This window comes from Lepidochelys olivacea, assembly GCF_965140295.1.
Source record: "Lepidochelys olivacea isolate rLepOli2 genome assembly, chromosome: 2".
NCBI classification, from domain to species: Eukaryota; Metazoa; Chordata; order Testudines; family Cheloniidae; genus Lepidochelys; species Lepidochelys olivacea.
Window position 1 is genome coordinate 42,673,375 of NC_140412.1, and position 22,119 is coordinate 42,695,493.

The following is a 22,119-nucleotide window of genomic DNA, read 5'->3' on the forward strand; positions in this document are numbered from 1 at the left end:
CTCTTAAACATAAAAATGTTACTCATAGACTTTAAGGTCAGAAGGGACCATCACGATGATGATCTAGTCTGACCTCCTGCACATTGCAGACCACAGAACCTCAACTACTCACTCCTATAATAGACCCCCTAACCTCTGGCTGAGTTACTGAAGTTTTCAAATAATGATTTAAAAACTTCAAGTTACACAGACTCCACCATTTAAACTAGTTTAAACCTGCAAGTGACCCGTGTCCCATGCTGCAGAAGAAGGTGACACCACTCAAGTCAGATTGGCAATGCTGCAGAAGAAGGTGAAAGCCCCCCTCCGCTCCAGGGTCTTTGCCAATCTGGTCATAGGGAAAATTCCTTCCCTACCCTAAATATGGCGATCAGTTCAATCTTTTTGAGCATATGGGCAAGACCCCCCAGCAAGACAGCTGGCAAAGAATTATCTGTAGTAACGCAGAGCCCTCCCCATCTAGTGTCCCATCACCAGATGATGGAGATATTTGCTACTCGCAGTTGCAGGTCAGCTGCATGCCATTGTAGGCAGTCTCATCATACCATCCCCCCATAAATATATCAAGCTCAGTCTTGAAGCCAGTTAGGTTTTTTGCCCCCATTGCTCCACTTTGAAGGCTGTAGATAAACTCTTTCTGTGTCCTGGCAACCAGATGTTTTATAACTAAATCTTGGGGGCAGTAACCAAAAGTAGAGATCTGTTATAACAAAAATAACTTCTACAGATCTAAAAGTGTTTAACTTTTTTGTGGAGGGTTTCACCATACATGGCAATGTATGGTATTTCTACTTCTGTGATATTGGCATAATAGGACTGTGCAAGGGAGAATGGTATTGAGGTCCTTCTTAAGTTTGACCAAAGCAATGAAAATGTATTTCATTAAAATAAGCAGAAGGCAATGTATATTGTCATAGCCACGTGCCCTGATGTGCATTAGTGCGTTCTTAATCGGTGAGACAGGCTGCTACTTAAGCAGATAACTATTTTAACCTGTATTTTAAGTACAGCTGGAAAGAATTAAAATCTGTCTTCAGTATTGACATTTTGCTCTCTCATATTTTGCTTGTAGTTAATTGGAAGGGATGGTATTTTGTTTTTATGATAACTGCAGACTTCCCCCCCTAATTATTTCTGGCAGGGTTGTATGTTAATATTAAAACATCTGTAAAACATGTAAGATATCACTGAGGAATTTGAGCAACTAGATGAATAAATTGAGGCAATAAATGTTCATCACTGATTTTCTTGCTCTTTCCTAGAGTGGCTTACCTAAAATCAAAAAAATTTGGTAAGGAAGCAGTTGCACGGATGGTCTCGAGAGCTCCGTTTTTACTGTCTTTTTCAGTGGAAAGATTGGATAATAGATTGGGTTTCTTCCAAAAAGAACTTGGACTAAGTGTGCAAAAGGTAAATAATATACCCCTACATACTTATGTATTTTGTTAGTGAAAGTAGGCTAGACTTGAAATATAGGTGCCCACAGATAACCTCAAAATACTTAGTGTACGTGCAAGGTTATTGATTGTCACTCTCATGCTGTTGCCGAAAGACATGACTTTAACTCCCCCAGGTAGGTAGCATGAATCTTTAACACTAAGGATCCCAAAATACTGCCTCTGAAGGCAGTACATCTGTGAACAGTGTCAAATGTGTATACAGCTTTATCATCTGATGCAGCATCTGAGGATCGATCCTACTGCTAAAATAATAAATAAAACAAGAAAGACAACTGACTTCATCATTTTCTAAACGCTGCAATATAATGAGGGCCTTAAGTACATCATATAGTATACAAATACCATACTAGCATAAACTCGTAACACTGTACTTAGCCCAGAAACCTATTGGATGTACTCTGCATGGTTGCACAGGAGATCAGATTAGATGCACGGTTCCTTGCTTTATGGTCTTTAAGGCATTAGCAGTCCATTCAGTCTTCTGAAGCATGTAGGAGTTGAGTTAATTACTTCATTCAACAGCTACTCCTTAATTATCAGCCTCCAAAGGGTGTCCTCTGCTCTTTGGCTAGAAAGATAACTGGAATAGAGCCTTGAGAGTGGTGGGAAGGAGAAGAAAATCCAAATAGTACAAAACCATGATGATATGTGTCACACGTGTCTCTGATTGGTGGTTAAATTCTTATTTCAGTCTCATGATGATAGCGTAGAAAGAGGATATGCTGCTAAAAGTCTTTAGGAGACCATGGTGGAGAAATAAAAAGTGTACCAGGAGATAAAAGTCCATACACCAGCACCTTAATGTCTCAAAACTGATTGGCTATCTCAACAAAAGAACAACTCTTAAGAACTGTCAAAGGATATGGAGTTCAAAATGCCTTTGTCTGTAGGCCTATTTTAATCCCATCTTCCTGCTGTTTTGCCATACCTTTCAATCCCATCTTTTTCCGAATGGTGAAATTTGACTCCAGCTATTTATTGGTACCTTTTCCTCTTATTTTTTCCTTTCTCTTCAGACTCTCTAATCCTGGTGCTGGAGATATCATAATGAATTTTCAAATGAAAGAATTAGTTTCCTCAGACTAGAACTGAAATTCAGGAGCATGTGTGTAAAAGTCCAACAAAACATTTGTGAATGTAAAATATGTATCTGATTTTACATGGATGAATTTCTAACAGTTGTGGTTTCAATAACAGTAATCTTTCCCATTTTTAAATTACAGACCCGGGATTTAGTAGTTCGTCTTCCAAGGCTACTGACTGGCAGTCTTGAGCCTATAAAAGAAAATTGGCAGGTAAGCTTAAAAACCATCTAAGAAGTCAATATACTGTATAACTATGCTAATTAAAAATACAGATTTAAAATTCCTTAGACGTAAATTCCATGCAGGAGGTAATGTATTTATATGTACATATAAAACAACTTTAAGGATCTTTCTGGTAAACCTGTTTTGGTGTTTAACATTCAGGTTTCAGAGCACACATGCTCCAGAGCACTTTGTTTTGTTTTTTTTTAATTTTGGATTTAGAGGATTTTTTGGGCGTAATTTACTCAGTTAAAAGTCCTGTTGACATCAGCGGGTATCGTTTTCTGAGTAAACAGTGAAAGATTGGGCTGCTATCTTTTCTTAACCCAAGCTGGCAAAAAATATAGTAATTATCCCTGAGGATTTAGGAGCAAGAAATATGCAGCTGATGATCTTCTCTTGGTGGGAAGTTGAGCTGCCAAAAAGTGGATTTGACACCTATTGTCTGATAGCAGATGGTCATTATTAACAATTGTTGGATAAATAACTTGCAATTCCATAAGGACTTTTCCCCTTTGAAAATGTAAATTGTGTATTGCTTTAATTATTGTGCTGTCACACCAGCTAGGCCAACAGCATGATGTGTAGTAACTCAATTTGAGAAATCCTATTACCATATAATCCATAAATGAATAAAAATCTATTGTTTTCAGATGGAATAGCTGCTCTGGCAGATTTCCAGTGGTCAGGAGTGTCAATCTGGAAGGGTGTGGTGAGGGAGGAGGTTTGGAAAGGAGCAGATTGTTTCAATTAATAGCACTTTCTTTTTAATGAACTTTGAATCCCCTATCTGTGCAAGTAAAGTGTCGCAATGAATGTTTTTGAAAAGCCCAAGTTTGTCTGTCTAATGAAGTACACAGTGTTGCTGTCCTTACCTTTGTGGATGGGAAGAAACAGTTCTCATTAGTCACTAATTAAATCTAGTAATACTGTGGAAATAAGTCCCCTGAAGGCTAGATAATTCAGGGACTGCAAGTGAGATAGTCTTTAATCTTGCAGACTTGATTACAGTCTATAAGTACCTAAATGTGGAGCAAATATTTAATAATGGGCTCTTCAGTCTAACAGAGAGAGGTATTGTGATGGGTTGGATCACAGAAAGCCCCTGGGGGCTGCCAACTGATGTGCCAAGACTACTTCTGTCCTTGCTTTCTTGCCCTGGCAGCTTGGGACTTCAGTGCCCTGCCTGGTTTGAGCCAGACCCGCTAGCCTGCTGCAATCCCAGACAGGTCTGAACCACGTCCCCCTAACAGCTGTAGGCTTAAACTGAAAGCAGCTTAAGAAGCGTTCCTGTCTTTAACACTCAGATGCCCAACTCCCAATGGGGTCCAAACCCCAAATAAATCCATTTTACTCTGTATAAAGCTTATACAGGGTAAACTCATAAATTGTTCACCCTCTGTAACACTGACAGAAAGATACACACAGCTGTTCCCCTTCACACACCCCCCACCCCCGGTATTAATGCATAATAATTAATAATTTGTAAGAAAAAAGTGATTCCATTAAATACAGAAAGTAGGATTTAAGTGGTTCCAAGTCATAACGGACAGAACAAAGTGAATTACCAAGCAAAACAAAACAGAACACGTAAGTCTATATCTAATACAGTAAGAAAACTGAATACAGATAAAACCTCACCCTCAGTGGAGTTCCAGTAAGCTTCCTTTTACAGACTAATCTCCTTCTACTCTGGGTCCAGCAATCACTCACACCCTCTGTAGTTACTGTCCTTTGTTCCAGTTTCTTTTAGGTATCCCTGGGGATGGAGAGGCGATCTCTTGAGCCAGCTGAAAACCAAGTGGAGGGGTCTCCCATGGGCTTAAATAGACTTTCTCTTGTGGGTGGAGACGCCTCCCCCCCTCCCCATAGAATTCCAGCTACAAGATGGAGTTTTGGAGTCACATGGGCAAGTCACATGTCTACGTATGACTCAGAATTTACAGATAGCAGCCGTGGTTCACATGCTACTTTGAACGTCCTCATGTGAATCCCTTCTGATGTGAATTGGAGCCTTCCAAGATCCATTGTCTGTTAAGTGCTTCTTGATTAGGCACTTAACTTGCAAATTCCTTTCTAAAGAAGCTGACCAAATGCCTTACTAAGGCTATTTAAAATCAAACAAGTACACAGCCAATGTTCATAACTTTGAATACAACAATGACACATGCATACAAGTAGGATGAATATATTCAGTAGATCATATCCTTTACATACATGTTACATGGCATATGTAGCATAAAACATATTCCAGTTATGTCATATATACGTTCATAAGCATATTTCCATAAAGTCTTACGGGGTGCAACGTCACAGGTATAACACAATCCAGTGGCTGGAAGCTGAAGCTAGACAAATTCAGACTGGATATAAGGTATACCTTTTTAATGGTAATAGTAATTAACCATTGGAACAATTTAGCAAGAGTTGTGGTGGATTTTCCATCACTGACCATTTTTAAATCAAGATGGGATGTTTTTCTAAGAGAGAGATTCTGGGAATTATTTTGGGGAAGTTCTGTGTTATACAGAAGCTCAAACTAGAGGATCACAGAGGTCTCTTCTGGCTTTAGAATCTATGAAACTTTAGATCAGTAGTTCAAATCCAGCCTAGGTTGGTAGTGGACAAGAGTTGTTACTATCAGACAGTTGTTAGATGGACTGATGGTTCTCTGGGCACCCGGGACTGAGAGTCACCCTTCATCTGCAATGAGGGTATCTTGTCTGTGACTAGCTGGGTATCAGCTCCTTAACGCTACCAGTCTTTCAGCAACTCAGGTACTCTCTTCTGGGCTATACTAGCCTTGTCTTTGCCTTGCAGGTTTGGTGCATCTGAGTCCCACAGTCTAAAGTGTTCTCCTGTGGTATCCAGCCCATGACACTAGTTAATCACAGAAATGCCAGGTCCTCTGCCCCAAAAGAAGCAGTGTATCCCAATTTACTAGTTTTACCTTAAATCTCCACTCCCGTATAACCCACAATACAAGACAAAATCATAAAAGCAACTCTTGGTCTGCGCTTAGTAGTAGTTACCTTTCCTGTTTAATAAAGTAGTTTTTCCCCCAAAAAAAGTTCTGTTGCAGAGCTGGCTGGCTTCACAGGAATGAGGCGCATCCGGTTTTTCATGAGAACACCCCCACTTCTTAAGATGCTTCCTCAGTAAGGGCTTGGCTACAGTGTTACAGCGGCTCAGCTGCACCGCTATAGCACTTTAGTGAAGATGCTATTGTGTTGACTGGAAAGTTTCTCCCATCGGTATAATTAATCCACGTCCCTGAGAGATAGTAGCTTCTCCCGTCGATATAGTGATGCCCACATGGTCGGGGGGTGGGGGGTAATCCTAGACTTTAAGGTCAGAAGGGACCATCATGATAATCTAGTCTGACCTTCTGCACGTTGCAGGCCACAGAACCTCACCCGCCCATTTCTCTAATAGACCCCTAACCTCTGGCTGAATTACTTAAGTCCTCAAATTATTATTTAAAGACTTCAAGTTACAGAGAAGCCACCATTTACACTAGTTTAAACTTGCAAGTGACCTGTTTCCCATGCTGCAGAGGAAGGTGACACCACTCCCTCCCCCTTTCCCCCCAGTCAGATTGGCAGGATATTAGGTGGGAAGGCTGTGACAGATACAGAGGCAGCAGTGGTAGTCACCGAAGCAATGGAAGAGACAATGAAGACGACTGGATGTGGAAGCTGCAGGATGAACGCGATCCTGGAACGGATACCTGAAAAGAACTTTCTTTGTATGAAGTGCCGCCTGATAGAGCTGATGGTAGAGAAGATCTGAAGTTTGGAGATGCAGGTGGAAACTATGGTTGAGTTTTGAAGGGGATTCGAGCAGATGATGGAGGGAAGGCAAGAGGAGGCTGAAGGGAAATGTCAAGACTTGCAGATGCAAGCTGGACTGAAGAACTGTGAGGAGAGATTGCTGGGTGAGAAAAGTGGCCAGAGGAAGCATTGCCTACAAGAACCAGGTAAAGGAAAAGACCAGCTAATGAAGAAGAAATAGAGCTCAGAAACAGATTTGCTGAGTTGGTGAATGAAAAAGGGGCATGGCAGGCAGTAACTGAAAGTGGGAGGTCAAGGAAGAAGAGAAGAGTGGCTAGTCCTATAAGAAGAGGGGAAGAGTCAATGGAGATACCCAGAGTTCAGAGCCCCAGGAGGATACAAGATGACTTGCAGAAGATTGTAAGGGAGAATAAAAGACGAGGACTTTCACCAGCCTTCCTCCTGTTCTTTTTGGTGCATCACTCCATCATCAGGAAAATGCAGGTCTACGTGATCGTTTTCTTAGTAGGGAGTCCCAAGACCCAGGCCTGTCACCAGAGCTGATCCAGAGAACAGAAAGGTGTGCTGTCTGCCGGGAGATAAGATATGGGATGTGGATCTAAGGCTGAAGAGGATCCTAATGGGAACAGGAAAGGATCCACTGATTGTCCTTCATGTGGGAACAAATGATACAGCTAGATTCTTGCTGGAACGTATCAAGGGAGATTATGCCAGGCTGGGGAAGATGCTTAAGAAATAGAGGCTCAGGTGATCTTCAGTGAGATTCTACTTCTCCCTAGAGGAGAATGAAGATGAGACAAAATTATAATGATCAACAGATGGCTCAGGCAGTGGTAATATAAGGAGGGCTTTGGGATGTTTGACCGTTGGGAGGCAGTCATGGACAGAGGACAGTTCTCATGGGGTGGACTCCACCTGAGTAGTGAGGGAAATAGACTTCTGGGATGGATGTGGCAAAACTGATTTAAAAGAGCTTTAACCTAGAAACTCAGGGGAGATGGTTGGGGTATGCTCATGTAATTTCCACAGCTGATTTTAACATTGAAAAGGAGGAAAATCAAGAAAGGATAAAACAATGGATAAAGGAACAGCAGTGGGTAGGAGAATGGACATTAAAAGGAAAAATAGTGCCAATACCAATGAAGCTACCAGTCAGGCAGGCAATACTGGCAATAGATTGAATGTACCCAATTGGATAAGGAATGTCAGTGAAGCTAAGCAGCAACAATTAAGATGTTTATACAGCAATGCCAGGAGCCCGGGTAACAAAAATGGAGGAACTAGAACTATTAGAGCAGGAAGTGAAACCAGATATATAGGAATAACATAAACATGTGGAATAGCTGTCATGACTGGAGTACTGGTATTGAAGGGTATGTGCTGTTCAGGAAAGAGAAATAAAGACAAAGATGGTGGAGTAGCATTGTATATTAATGAAATTTACTGTAAAGAAATTAGAAGTGAGGGAATGGATAAGACAGAGGGCATGTCTACCCTTGCCATTTAAAGCGGAAAAAAGTCCCTTTTTTGCGTAAAACCCATGGGAGCGTCGACACTTGCTAATGACTTTTTGCAGTGAAACTCCAAAGTTTCACCACAAAAAGAAAACCACCTCCACAAGAGGCGTACAGCTCTTACCAGTGATGCTTCTGCGGTGATGTGCAAGTGAAGACAAGTTCGTCCCTGGAGGAGATCTCTCAGTGCCTAGGTGACCACTCTGGCCAGCAGCTCTGCTGCTCTGATGCCAGGTAAACAGACATCCATCCCTCCCCCAGTAAAGCCCTGGGAACTTTGAAACTCCCCTTCCCTGTTTTCTTGGCAAGTGCACACTTATCTGGCCAGGTGACAATGCCTGCTCCACAGAGCAAGTGATCCCCTGCTTGGAGCAATGCTGAGCTACTGGAGCTTATCCGTGTTTGGGGAGAGGAGGCTGCGCAGGGACTCAGGATGCCCCGCGATTATCCCCCCCTTTCCAACAAGACCCATGTCAAACTGGAGAGAGCTGCACTGTGGGATAGCTGCCCTAGAGCGCTGCTGTCCTCCGTGATGGAAGTGCTGCTAATGTAAACACACTTTGACACCTGAAGAATTAAATGAGTACTCAAACCAGTACTTTACTTTCACTGGTTCCCTATCACCGGTGAAACTTACAGTGCAAAAACTCTGCAAGTATAGACATACCCAGAGTCTGTTAGTGCAAAAATCACTTTTGGGAAAAAAGCTACTAGAGGATCCCCTGGGCTTGTGCTTGGGGTATGCTACTGAGCCCCAGGATCCAATTTGGATATGGTAGAGACCTCTTGAATGTTTTTAATGAAATAAATACTACTGGGAATTGTGTGATTATGGGAGACTTTAACTTTCCAAATATAGATTGGAGGACAAGTCCTACTAACAATAGTAGGATCCAGATTTTCCTGAATGTGATAGCTGACAGATTTCTTCACAAAATAGTCTCTGAACCAACAAGAGGTGATGCCATTTTCGATTTGGTATTGGTGAGTAGTGAGGACCTCCTAGAAGATCTGATTGTAGGAGACAACCTTGGTTCTAGTGATCATGAGTTAATTCAGTTGAAACTAAATAGAAGGATAAATAAACATATGCTGTAACTAGGGTCCTTTATTTCAGAAGGGCTAACATTAAAAAATTAAGGGAATTAGTTCGGGAAGTGGACTGCACCAAAGGTCTCCAGGATCTGAATGTGGAGGAGGCTTGGAATTACTTTACGTCAAAGTTGCAGAAACTATATGAAGCCTGCATCTCAAGCAAGGGGCAAATATTCATAGGGAAGGGTTGCAGACCAACTTGCATGAGCAAGCATCTCAAACAGGTGATTAAAAGAAAGCAGAAAGCCTACAAGGAATGGAAGATGGGATGGATCAGCAAGGAAAGCTACCTCTTGGAGGCCAGAAAGTGTAGGGATAAAGTGAGAACTGCCAAAAACCAAGCAGAGTTGGACCTTCCAAAGGGAATTCTAACCAATAATAAAAGGTTTTATAGCCATATAAATAAAATTAAAAGGAAAAAAGTGGGACTGCTAAACACTGGGGTGGGGAGGGGGGATTAAAAATAATCTAGGCATGGCCCAACACCAAATCAAATACTTTGCCTTTGTTTTTAATAAGGCTGATGAAGATCTTAGAGGCAGTGGCAGGGTGGCTAATGGAAGCGAGGATATGGATGTAGAAATTACTGCATCTGAGGTGGAAGTCAAACACAAACAGTTTATTGGGACTAAATCAGGGGACCCAGATAATCTCTATCCAAGAATATGAAAGAGAGGTTGGTATAACTACATTGCTCAGAGTGTGGATAAACAAAAAAATCCATTCATCTGAGCAATGTAGTTATACCAATATAAGTCTGTAGGGTAGACCCAGCCTTGTGAATTCTGCTTCTGGGCAAGTGGAGGTAGTTATATTGTGCAGGGATAGTATTTCTGGAGGTAAGTCTGACCATTTCCCTCTATTTTCATTCACCTCTTATCACCCAACCAATAACCTTCTCAGGCTATCAGAAGAAATATTGTTTCTTGCGTTTACTTTGGTTTGTTGTCCCTTGTGTCATCAACCACTAATCCGGATGGAAGTGGAGGCATAAAAGGATGCCTGTTAATGAAATTGTGGGTCATAGGCCTGGGATGGCAGACATAGTTAATACAATTTAAAAACCCCTGAGAATGTAAGTATGAATACAGTTAAATCACTTGGGATGTTCACTTGGCTCTACAACAGACTTATTGTGTGACCTTGGGCAAATCTTTTGATCTCTGTGCTTAGTTTCCTCATCTGTGAAATGGGGATAATAACTCTCCTACCTGACATGAGTTAAGATTGAATTTATTTATGTTTGTAAAGTGCTTTGAGATCCTCAGTTTGATTGTGCTGTAGTATGAAAGTGCAAAAGTTTTCTTATTCAGCAACCTACCAGATCACGTGTGTTTTATATCCTTGTTTGTTGAACACCATCAGTGTTCATGGTGGTCTATAACATAAAGCAACTCAGTTTCTGTCCCAAAGCAGTTTACAGTCTGAACATGGTGGAAGCTATCGTTTAGAGACCCACAGCTAGATGATCAGTGACTGGAATATCTTAGTAGTATGGATAACTTATTTTAAAAAAAAAATAATCAGTTTCAGTGATGTGTTGTTAAAAATCAAATTATCATAGCTGATTTATTATTTCTTTTTTCAGGTGTGCCAGGTTGAACTTGGTTTTCGGCGTAATGAAATTCAGCATATTGTATCTAAAATCCCCAAGATTTTAACTGCAAACAAAAAGAAGCTTACAGAGACTTTTGACTACCTGCACAATGTAATGGGCATTCCCCACCACATCCTTACTAACTTCCCTCAAGTAAGAGATTTAAGAATTGTGGGTTAAAGTGTAATTGCCGTCAAAACAAGGAGTTTGATTTCCTTCACTGGGCCAGCTCTGAGGGCAAAATTATACAATCGCCAAAATCCACATGGATTCTTCAAGTGACCTCTGGCAGCAAAAAGTAGTTTGGGGCTTGGCTTAAATTAGAACAATTTTTATCAGTAATTCACTCATGACTAGTTCAGTGGAGCAACAGGTAGCTGTGCTAAAGATTTAAATTTGGAAGCTCATTTAGCACTTTTTTTTCTTCCTTGGTCCAGTGAACATAATAATCTTGTTTTCTATGGTTATGGCAGTGGTGATCTCTACTGGCTGATTTACAATATAGATAAGTGCCTGCTACATCGAACACTGTTGTTGGAGCCTTCATCATCTGCACCTCAGATACTCACACTGACGCTCAGGAGCTGAAAGTGGTTCTTTAATGTCTCCCCTGCGGCTCTTTGCAGCACATGATACTAAAACACTGATTTAATTATTAACCAATCAGGATGCTTTTACTATATTATTAACCAATTGTAGAATACTTGGTAATTTGCTGTGAGAATAATATATACCTATAAAAATAGTAAATGAAACAATGAATTCACACTACTGTGGCTCTTTTGGGTAATGTTGATTGCTAATTTGACTCCTGAACCACTGAGGGGTGAGTACCACTGGACCTAAGGTTTTCATGTCAGTTGAGGGTGGAAATAGGAAGGACACTGGAGAAAGTTCATTCTAAATTATTGGAAAATCTAATCCAAAAAATCCAAACTTTCTTCATCAGGTATTTAACTAGTTCTAAAAATGCAGATCTCGCAATGACGACTTTCAGATTTACGCTGTTTCTAAGTTAAGTATTTTAGCTGGCAAAAGTTTAATATCATTAAATAGCTTGAATGTAATTTCGTGTATTGCCTTTAGAATATATATGGCAAGCAACAAAATGTCTTTACGCATCAGTGTACTTCTTAGTACATTCACATAAAAAAGAATCTGACACTTCATAAAAGGGCAGACAAATACACAGTGACAAGTTTTTAAAGTGCTTGTACACAAATGCTAGAAGTCTAAATAATAAGAAGGGTGAACTAGAGTGCCTCGTGTTAAAGGAGGATATTGATATAATAGGCATCACAAACCTGGTGGAGTGAGGACAATCAATGGGACACAATCATTCTGGGGTACAAAATATATCAGAAGGACAGAACAGGTTGTGCCGGGGGAGGAGTGGCACTATATGTGAAAGAAAATGTAGAATCAAATGAAATAAAAATCTTAAATGAATCCACATGATCCACAGAAACTCTGTGGATAGTAATTCCATGCTCTAATAAGAATATAACAGTAGGGATCTATTATCGACCACCTGACCAGGACAGTGATAGTGACGATGAAATGCTAAGGGAGGTTAGAGAGGCTATCAAAATAAAGAACTCAATAATAGTGGGGGATTTCAATTATCCCATATTGACTGGGTACATGTCACCTCAGGACGAAATGTAGACAAAATTTCTCAATACTTTAAATGACTGCTTCTTGGAGCAGCTGATACAGGAACCCACAAGGGGAGAGGCAACTCTTGATTTAGTCCTGAGTGGAGCGCAAGATCTGGTCAAAGAGGTAACTATAACAGGACCGCTTGGAAATAGTGACCCTAATATAATAACATATAACATTCCTGTGGTTGGAAGAACACCTCAACAGCCCAACACTGTGGCATTTAATTTCAGAAAGGGGAACTATGCAAAAATGAGGAGGTTAGTTAAACAGAAATTAAAAGGTACAGTGACTAGAGTGAAATCCCTGCAAGCTGCATGGACACTTTTTAGAGGCTCAACTTAAAACTCCAAATTAAAAAACACAGTAAAAGAACTAAAAAAGAGCCACCATGGCTTAACCATGTAAAAGAAGCAGTGAGAGATAAAAAGGCATCTTTTAAAAAGTGGAAGTCAACCCCTAGTGAGGTAAACAGAAAGGAGCATAAACACTGCCAACTTAAGTGTAAAAATGTAATAAGAAAAGCCAAAAAGGAGTTTGAAGAACAGCTAGCCAAAAACTCAAAAGGTAATAACAAAATGTTTAAGTACATCAGAAGCAGGAAGCCTGTTAAACAACCTGTGGGGCCCCTGGACGATCAAGATACAAAAGGAGCACTTAAAGATGATAAAGTGATTGCAGAGAAACTAAATGAATTCTTTGACTGAGGATGTTAGGGAGATTCTCAAACCTTTTGTAGGTGACAAATCTGAGGAATTGTCACAGTTTGAAGCCGCACTAGGGGAGGGTTTAGAATTAATTGAGAAACTTAACAGTAATAAGTCACTGAGACCAGATGACATTCACCCAAGAGTTCTGAAAGAACTCAAATGTGAAATTGCGGAACTATTAAGTATGGTTTGTAACCTGTTCTTTAAATCTGTTTCTGAGGGATAGCTCAGTGGTTTGAGCATTGGCCTGCTAAACCCGGGGTTGTGAGTTCAATCCTTGAGGGGGCCATTGAGGGATCTGGGGCAAAAATTGGGGATTGGTCCTGCTTTGAGCAGGGGGTTGGACTAGATGACCTTCTGAGGTCCCTTCCAACCCAAATATTCTATGATTCTATGAACCCAATGATTGGAAGATAGCTAATGTAACGCAAATATTTAAGGCTCTAGAGGTGATCCTGGCAATTACAGACCAGTAAGTCTAATGTCAGTGCTGAGCAAATTAGTTGAAACAATAGTAAAGAATAAAATTGTCAGACACATAGAAGAACTTAAATTGTTAGGCAAAAGTCAACATGTTTTCTGTAAAGGGAAATCATGTCTTACTAATCAAGAGTTCTTTGAAGCGGTCAACAAACATGTGGACAAGGGGGATCCAGTGGACAGAGCATACTTAGATTTCCAAAAAGCCTTTGACAAGGTCCCTCACCAAAGGCTCTTACGTAAATTAAGTTGTCATAGGATAAGAGGGAAGATCCTTTCATGGACTGAGAACTGGTTAAAAGACAGGAAACAAAGGGTAGGAATAAATGGTAAATTTTCAGAATGGAGATTCGTAACTAGTGGTGTTCCCCAACGGTCAGTCCTAGGACCAATCCTATTCAACTTATTCATAAATGATCTGGAGAAAGGAGTAAACAGTGAGTTGGCAAAGTTTGCAGATGATACAAACTGCTCAAGATACTTAAGACTAAAGCAGACTGTGAAAAACTTCAAAAAGATCTCACAAAACTAAGTGATCGGGCAACAAAATGGCAAATGAAATTGAATGGGGATAAATGTAAAGTAATGCACATTGGAAAAAATAACCCCAACTATACATACAATAAGATGGGGGCTAATTTAGCTACAACAAATCAGGAGAAAGATCTTGGAGTCATCATGGATAGTTCTCTGAAGACGTCTACGCAGTGTGCAGCAGTCAAAAAAGCAAACGGGATGTTAGGAATCATTCAAAAAGGGATAGAGAATAAGATGGAGAATATCTTATTGCCCTTATATAAATCCATGGTACGCCCACATCTTGAATACTGCATACAGATATGGTCCCCTCATCTCAGAAAAGATATACTGGCATTAGAAAAGGTTCAGAAAAGGGCAACTAAAATGATTAGGGGTTTGGAACGGGTCCCATATGAGGAGAGATTAAAGAGGCTAGGACTTTTCATCTTGGAAAAGAGGAGACTAAGGGGTGGATATGATAGAGGTATAGAAAATCATGAATGGTGTGGAGAAAGTGAATAAGGAAAAGTTATTTACTTGTTCCCATAATATAAGAACTAGGGGCCACCAAATGAAATTAATGGGCAGCAGGTTTAAAACAAATAAAAGGAAATTCTTCTTCACACAGCGCACAGTCAACCTGTGGAACTCCTTGCCTGAGGAGGTTGTGAAGGCTAGGACTATAACAGGGTTTAAAAGAGAACAGGATAAATTAATGGTGGCTAAATCCATTAATGGCTATTAGCCAGGATGGGTAAGGAATGGTGTCCCTAGCCTCTGTTTGTCAGTGGGTGGAGATGGATGGCAGGAGAGAGATCACTGATCTTTACCTGTTAGGTTTGCTCCCTCTGGGGCACCTGGCATTAGCCACTGTCGGTAGACAGGATACTGGGCTGGATGGGCCTTTGGTCTGACCCAGTATGGCCCTTCTTATGTTCTTACACTTCTTAAAATCTTCACTGAGGTGTATTGCACAAATAGGTGAGTTCCTGATAATTAACTTTTTTTCTACTGCCTTGTTTAAATGATTTTAGACCTTACATTTACTATCATCCTAAAAATAAACAGTATATTTTGGGTTTACTTTACCCACTGCTGAAATGAAGTCACCTCTGAGTGGAACATGGCAACTTTTTACAAGAAAACCGTGTGCAATTTAAAACTGCAAGGGGCAGTTTCAGAAGGAATGAAATGATTGTAGCCATGCCACTGAGTCTAACATTCTAAATCTTGAAGTTAAAAGCCATGGGATGGCTAATCTTAAGAAGTCAAGACCAAACAAAAAGGTCAGCTAACAGATTGTTGGGGAGGACTCTTAGAATCATAGAATATCAGGGTTGGAAGGGACCTCAGGAGGTCATCTAGTCCAACCCCCTGCTCAAAAGCAGGACCCATCTCCAATTAAATCATCCCAGCCAGGGCTTTGTCAAGCCTGACCTTAAAAACTTCCAAGGAAGGAGATTCCACCACCTCCCTAGGCAACACATGCCAGTGTTTCACCACCCTCCTAGTGAAAAAGTTTTTCCTAATATCCAACCTAAACCTCCCCCACTGCAGCTTGAGACCATTACTCCTTGTCCTGTCCTCTTCCACCACTGAGAATAGTCTAGAACCATCCTCTCTGGAACCCCCTTTCAGGTAGTTGAAAGCAGCTATCAAATCCCCCCTCATTCTTCTCTTCTGCAGACTAAACAATCCCAGTTCCCTCAGCCTCTCCTCATAACTCATGTGTTCCAGACCCCTAATCATTTTTGTTGCCCTTCGCTGGACTCTCTCCAATTTATCCACATCCTTCTTGTAGTGTGGGGCCCAAAACTGGACACAGTACTCCAGATGAGGCCTCACCAATGTCGAATAGAGGGGGACGATCACGTCCCTCGATCTGCTGGCTATGCCCCTACTTATACATCCCAAAATGCCATTGGCCTTCTTGGCAACAAGGGCACACTGCTGGCTCATATCCAGCTTCTCGTCCACTGTCACCCCTAGGTCCTTTTCCGCAGAACTGCTGCCTAGCCATTCGGTCCCTAGTCTGTAGCTGTGCATTGGGTTCTTCCGTCCTAAGTGCAGGACCCTGCACTTATCCTTATTGAACCTCATCAGATTTCTTTTGGTCCAATCCTCCAATTTGTCTAGGTCCCTCTGTATCCTATCCCTGCCCTCCAGCATATCTACCACTCCTCCCAGTTTAGTATCATCCGCAAATTTGCTGAGAGTGCAATCCACACCATCCTCCAGATTATTTATGAAGTTATTGAACAAAACCGGCCCCAGGACCGACCCCTGGGGCACTCCACTTGACACCGGCTGCCAACTAGACATGGAGCCATTGATCACTACCCGTTGAGCCCGACAATCTAGCCAACTTTCTACCCACTTTATAGTGCATTCATCCAGCCCATACTTCCTTAACTTGCTGACAAGAATACTGTGGGAGACCGTGTCAAAAGCTTTGCTAAAGTCAAGAAACAATACATCCACTGCTTTCCCTTCATCCACAGAACCAGTAATCTCATCATAGAAGGCGATTAGATTAGTCAGGCATGACCTTCCCTTGGTGAATCCATGTTGACTGTTCCTGATCACTTTCCTCTCATGTAAGTGCTTCAGGATTGATTCTTTGAGGACCTGCTCCATGATTTTTCCGGTGACTGAAGTGAGGCTTACTGGCCTGTAGTTCCCAGGATCCTCCTTCTTCCCTTTTTTAAAGATTGGCACTACATTAGCCTTTTTCCAGTCATCTGGGACTTCCCTCGTTCGCCACGAGTTTTCAAAGATAATGGCCAATGGCTCTGCAATCACAGCCGCCAGTTCCTTTAGCACTCTCGGATGCAACTCATCCGACCCCATGGACTTGTGCACGTCCAGTTTTTCTAAATAGTCCCTAACCACCTCTTTCTCCACAGAGGGCTGGCCATCTATTCCCCATGTTGTGATGCCCAGCACAGCAGTCTGGGAGCTGACCTTGAGAGTCTTTTCTCTTTCCATCCAGGATCTTGATAGTTTTTTCCCCAAGGAAAAATGAAAAAATCTCATGTGATCTCCCATTACTGCTTGTATCTCCACCCTTCCCTCCCAGCATTCTCTCAAACTGGGGGTCGTGACCCCTTAGGGGGTCGTGAGATTATTACATGGGGGTCACGAGCTGTCAGCCTCGACTCCCAAACCATGCTTCACCTCCAGCATTTATAATAGTGTTAAATGTAAAAAAGTGTTTTTAATTTATAAGGGGGGGTCACACTCAGAGGCTTGCTGTGTGGAAGGGGTCGCCAGTATAAAAGCTTGAGAACCACTGCTCTAACACTAAGTCCAATGGCCTTGGTGTCTATCTCCATATTCATCTTCCTGCCTTTAGTACTATTCACGTCATCCCTTAGGTTCATGACTCCGTCCCTCTTGGTTCTCCTCCTAACTACATGTTTAGCCATTCTTTCTGTATACATTTAAAAGGCTTTTTGTCTGTTGTGGGTCCCTGAAAGCTCAGTTCTTTGACCCATCAGCTTTTCTGCCTGTGCTCTATCCTTGGTGGGGCCCATGCACTCACTATTAACTATTGCCTTTATCCACATTCACAAATATAAGCTGTCTCCAGCAGCTGAGTCTAATCTTTGTCTCTCTAACATCTCATTTTAGATAATGGATCATCACCATTTCAAGCCTCATGCAAAACCGAACACACAAACTTCCTTACCAAGCCCTCTCACCTACCTCTTTTCCACAACAATAGATGCCACCATCCTCTCTGCTACTTAGGATTATAACTAAGGCTAAGTTTTTGTCATGGATATTTTTAGTAAAAGTCACAGACAACAATGAAAAATTCATGGAAGCCTGTGACCTGTCCTTGACTTTTACTAAAAATACCCATGACAAAATGGGTAACCGGGGGTGGGGGGTCCTGGGAGCTCCAGGGTGCGCCCTGCTGCTGTTGGGAGCTGCCGGGGTCCCCCCTGCCACCCGCAGCAGCCACGAGCTCCGGGGGTCCCTCTTGCCACCCGCAGCGGCCTTGTTCAGTGGATCCCCTCTGCCAGCAGCAGTGTATGGGCCTCTTCGGCAAAATGTGATTACCTGACCAAGCTACTATGCAAACAGAAGACTGATGTCCTCACTTATCCAATAATAAAAAAGCATTGCAATGCCATATGAAAGAAGAAGATACATCTCTGACCTGGTTTCTATGTGTCTTCTCTGCCCTCTTCACTCTGCCAATATCATCAGCTTTGATGCATCGTGTTCTCCTCTGAGACACATCATCTTTCCTTCTTTCATGCTACCCCTTAAGCTGAGAACAACCTCCCCAATCTTTCACCAAGCCACCTCCCTTGCCTCATTCAAATTTCTCCTAAAAAAAAATTCTGCCCTCTATTCTGCCATCTTGTGTACAAGAAGTGAGGGGAGAAAAGATGACAATTTTATTAACATAACCATTAAAATAGTCTTAATTGTCACACTCTTCCATCTTATTCCCTTATTGTCTGTTTCTGATCCTCACTTATTGCCATGTCATATTTAAATGTTAAGATTTTGGGGGCAGGAACATAGACACTGCCATACCAGAACAGACTAGTGGTCCGTTTAGTCCAGTATCCTGTCTCCAAGAGTGGCCAGAGTCAGAATACCATACCAATACCAGCCTCTTCAGAGGAAAGTGGAAGAAGCCCTATGGTCAGCAGTTCTGGATAATCTGCCCCCAGGTAAAGATTCTTCTTAACTCCCCTTAAAGAAGTTGAGTGATGCTCTGAAGCATGAAAAATTATATTCCTCTCAAAACTTTTTAATCCATACTGCTATATCTCTGGATACCTTATCCGTATAAATGCCCAATCCCTATTTGAATCCTATCGACCGCTTGGCCTCAGTGTTATTTTGTGAAAATGAGTTCCACAAGCTAATTGTGTACTGTATGATATAAACTTCCTTTTATCAGTTTCATCACATATTCTGTTGGTTCTGCATTATGAACGGTGAATATACCACCACTCTACCATTCATTATTTTGTACTGTATCATGTCCTCATCCCCTCTTATTTGTCTGTTTTCTAAAATACAATCCTAGTCTGAATCTCTTTTCATATGGAAGCTTCTGTTTGCCTCCAATCATTCTTGTTGCTTATCTCTGAACCCCCATTTGTGCTATATTCTTTTTTGAAATAAGGTGACTGACTAGAACTGAACACAGTATTTCAGGTTAGAGAGTACCATTGATTTATGGGTTAGCATATAAAGGGGATGCTGCTTAACAGCAAACCGATGTTAATAATTTTCGGTTAATGGGAGCTGATTCCATCCCATTACCTTTAATATTAATGGGATTTGGATATTGGTAATAGGCATGCTGCTTACTTTTTTTTATTGATTGGAGTAAGGGCCCCATCCACAGGCAAGTTTGCAGGGCTGCAGCCAGGGAAGGAAATCCTAGGGCAGTGCGGTACCTCTCCCTGCACTCTCCAGGGTGCGTCCTGACCTGGCACTGGAGTCCTAGGCTTAGCACATCAGAGAGCTTTCTTCCCTGGCGGCAGCCTCACTGCCTTCACAGGAGTTAGCAGTCTGGGATGCTCGCATAGTTAGCCATCTGGGGTGCTCGCATCCCTGCCCACTGGGGAAGCCCTGCAGGAGTCCTGGCACTGCGGATGGGGAAGGGAGGTCGTGGGTAGGGCAGGGAAGGCTGCAGTCCAAATGCCGGGGTTTTCCATGAGGAGTGAAGGCACTGGGGGTCCATGGGGAGGCATGGTACCTCTCCAAGCGCTCTCTGGGCTGCATCCTGCATGCACCAGCTGCAGACAGGCAAGACACGTCCCAATGCTTTCTTCCCTGGCTGCAGCTCTGCAAACTTACCTTCTGCTTATTGGCAACTTCCAGATAATGACAACTTTTTCCTGGGAACCAAGCAGTTGCTAATAAATGGAATCCACCGTGTGAAGTTACTTTCTAGAGATTTATCATCACTTATTGATTCTTTGTTTAATTCCAACAGTGTTGTTTAAAAAAAAAAAAAAAGTGTAGTATAGGATCTGGTTCATATGCTTAATGAGGAATGGTTCAGAAAAATGGAGGGGGGGAGGTGCAAAATTTTCATTTTTATTCAGAACTTTTACTTTAGTGGCAAAACTTTTAGTTTTAGATGTACTTATAGAGCCTGAAACTTATAAAACTCAGCCTTTTCTTTTGTTTCCTAGGTTTTCAATTCAAAGCTATTACGAGTCAAAGAAAGACATATGTTTCTTACATTTTTGGGAAGAGCACAGTATGACCCAGCACAGCCCAGCTACATCTCTCTGGACAAGCTAGTATCCATGCCCGATGAGGTGTTTTGTACAGAGGTTGCCAAGGCCTCAGTAAAGGACTTTGAAAAATTCTTAAAAACACTTTAATTAGTAACACATGTAAAAAGAGAGAGAATGTTATGAAATAAATGTATTTTACAAAAACTGCTCTCTCTTCTGTCTCTTAACTGCTTATTTACTGGTTTAAAAAGTATTGCTTATGAAATTAGTGCAATGTGTAAGGATAAAGGCATATATATTTTAAATTTTTTAAATATATTTTAAAATATGTATTTCTTAGTGGAAAAGGGTTAAGCAAATGTATGTATAATTATTGGCGTAACTCTTGAAATGAAATCCAAATTTTCATTCATGATTGGCAATGCAGCCAACCAGGAACATAAACTTATAAAGCATGTTAAAATTGATTTTTTTTTGCTACTTTTTCACCTACAGTTTGTTTCAATATATGGTAAGATGAAAAACTGATCCTCTGTTTAGTTTGCTTGGATGGACACAGGTGCACTTTCTGAATGAGACAGATAATGCTGGAGCAGCAAGATTATTATTCTTTACTACTAGGGTTAGTGGTTGATTCAGTTCTATTGCACCACCTATACATGCTCTTACATGGTGGCTCTCACACCAAAGGGACTTCTTAACACCTTCCAGTGAGCATACATCTTTCTTAAGGTGGACACTGAGGTTACTCTAACAGTAGCTAGATAGCTAAGCAAATCTGTTCTTTAAAGATATCAAAGTACCATAATCATTAAAGGATAGCAAGTTATAATTTAGTCCACTTACAAAATAGATAGAAATACTTTTATACTTCACTTGTCAATCTGTGTAGTTTTACAATCCATTTTGTCTCTTCCCTTTTGCTGTCTGAAAGAGAGAAAGTGCTGTTGTGTATACAGAGTTAACTGAAAAACCACTACGTTCCCCACAACTTTCAGTTATAGTAATGTTAGAAAATGTAATAATAGATAAATATATTCAGATGGAAGTGATCTAAACTGACTGCATTCATTAATACAGAATTATAAGGAACACACACCTTCATGGTCCATGCTACTTGCCAAGCTGAATAAAATGCATAAAGTAAATTAAACTGGAGTAGATACTTTCTGATTTTGTTTACGGTCAGTCTGATTCTTCATGCTAGCACAGGGGTGTAGTGTTTGTCTTATAAATATTTTAAGAAGTTTAAAAACTAGATATTTTAATTCAAATGTATTAAAATACAATGAAAATATTTCCACTGATATTTTTGTTTTTAAAAAGCTAAAATTTGGAGCCTATGTTCCCTAATAGTTGTCTCCCTTTAAAGCAGTGATACTCAGACTGAGGCTCGGGAGCTGCCAGTGGCTCTTTCCAGCACTATAGTATTTCTAATAATTAGATCAACCAATCCAGCAACAAAACAGCTTCTACAACACCTTACTGGTTACCCAGAAGCCAAGAACACAATTCCCTTAAAACGATCCAGCCTTGGGCTCCCACCCAGGCAGCCAAGTCAAATACGATAAGGATTACTGAAAATCTTATTCATCATATAAAAAATTCTATCAATCCCAAAGGATCAGACACATTACCTGCCAGGTCAATGAATATTTCAGTTCTTACCCAAATACATGCTTACAGCCAATTCTTATTAACTAAACTAAAATTTATTTAAAAAAAGGAGAGTGAGTATAGGTTAAAAATCATTATAC

General features: G+C 41.1%; 1 protein-coding gene across 4 annotated transcripts in view; it reads left to right on the plus strand.

Annotated features, from left to right (window-relative positions):
• The window catches only part of MTERF3 (mitochondrial transcription termination factor 3), a 38,463-nt gene extending 17,894 nt beyond the window's left edge, over positions 1–20,569 (plus strand). For all 4 annotated transcript variants that reach the window (XM_084619197.1, XM_084619200.1, XM_084619199.1 and 1 more), the window contains exons 5-8: positions 1,263–1,410; positions 2,684–2,755; positions 10,759–10,920; positions 20,315–20,569. In XM_084619197.1, the coding sequence (XP_084475323.1) occupies positions 1,263–1,410; positions 2,684–2,755; positions 10,759–10,920; positions 20,315–20,509 (577 nt within the window). In that variant the 3' untranslated portion in view covers positions 20,510–20,569. The remainder of the gene's footprint in view (positions 1–1,262; positions 1,411–2,683; positions 2,756–10,758; positions 10,921–20,314) is intronic.
• The last annotated feature ends 1,550 nt before the right edge of the window (positions 20,570–22,119 follow it).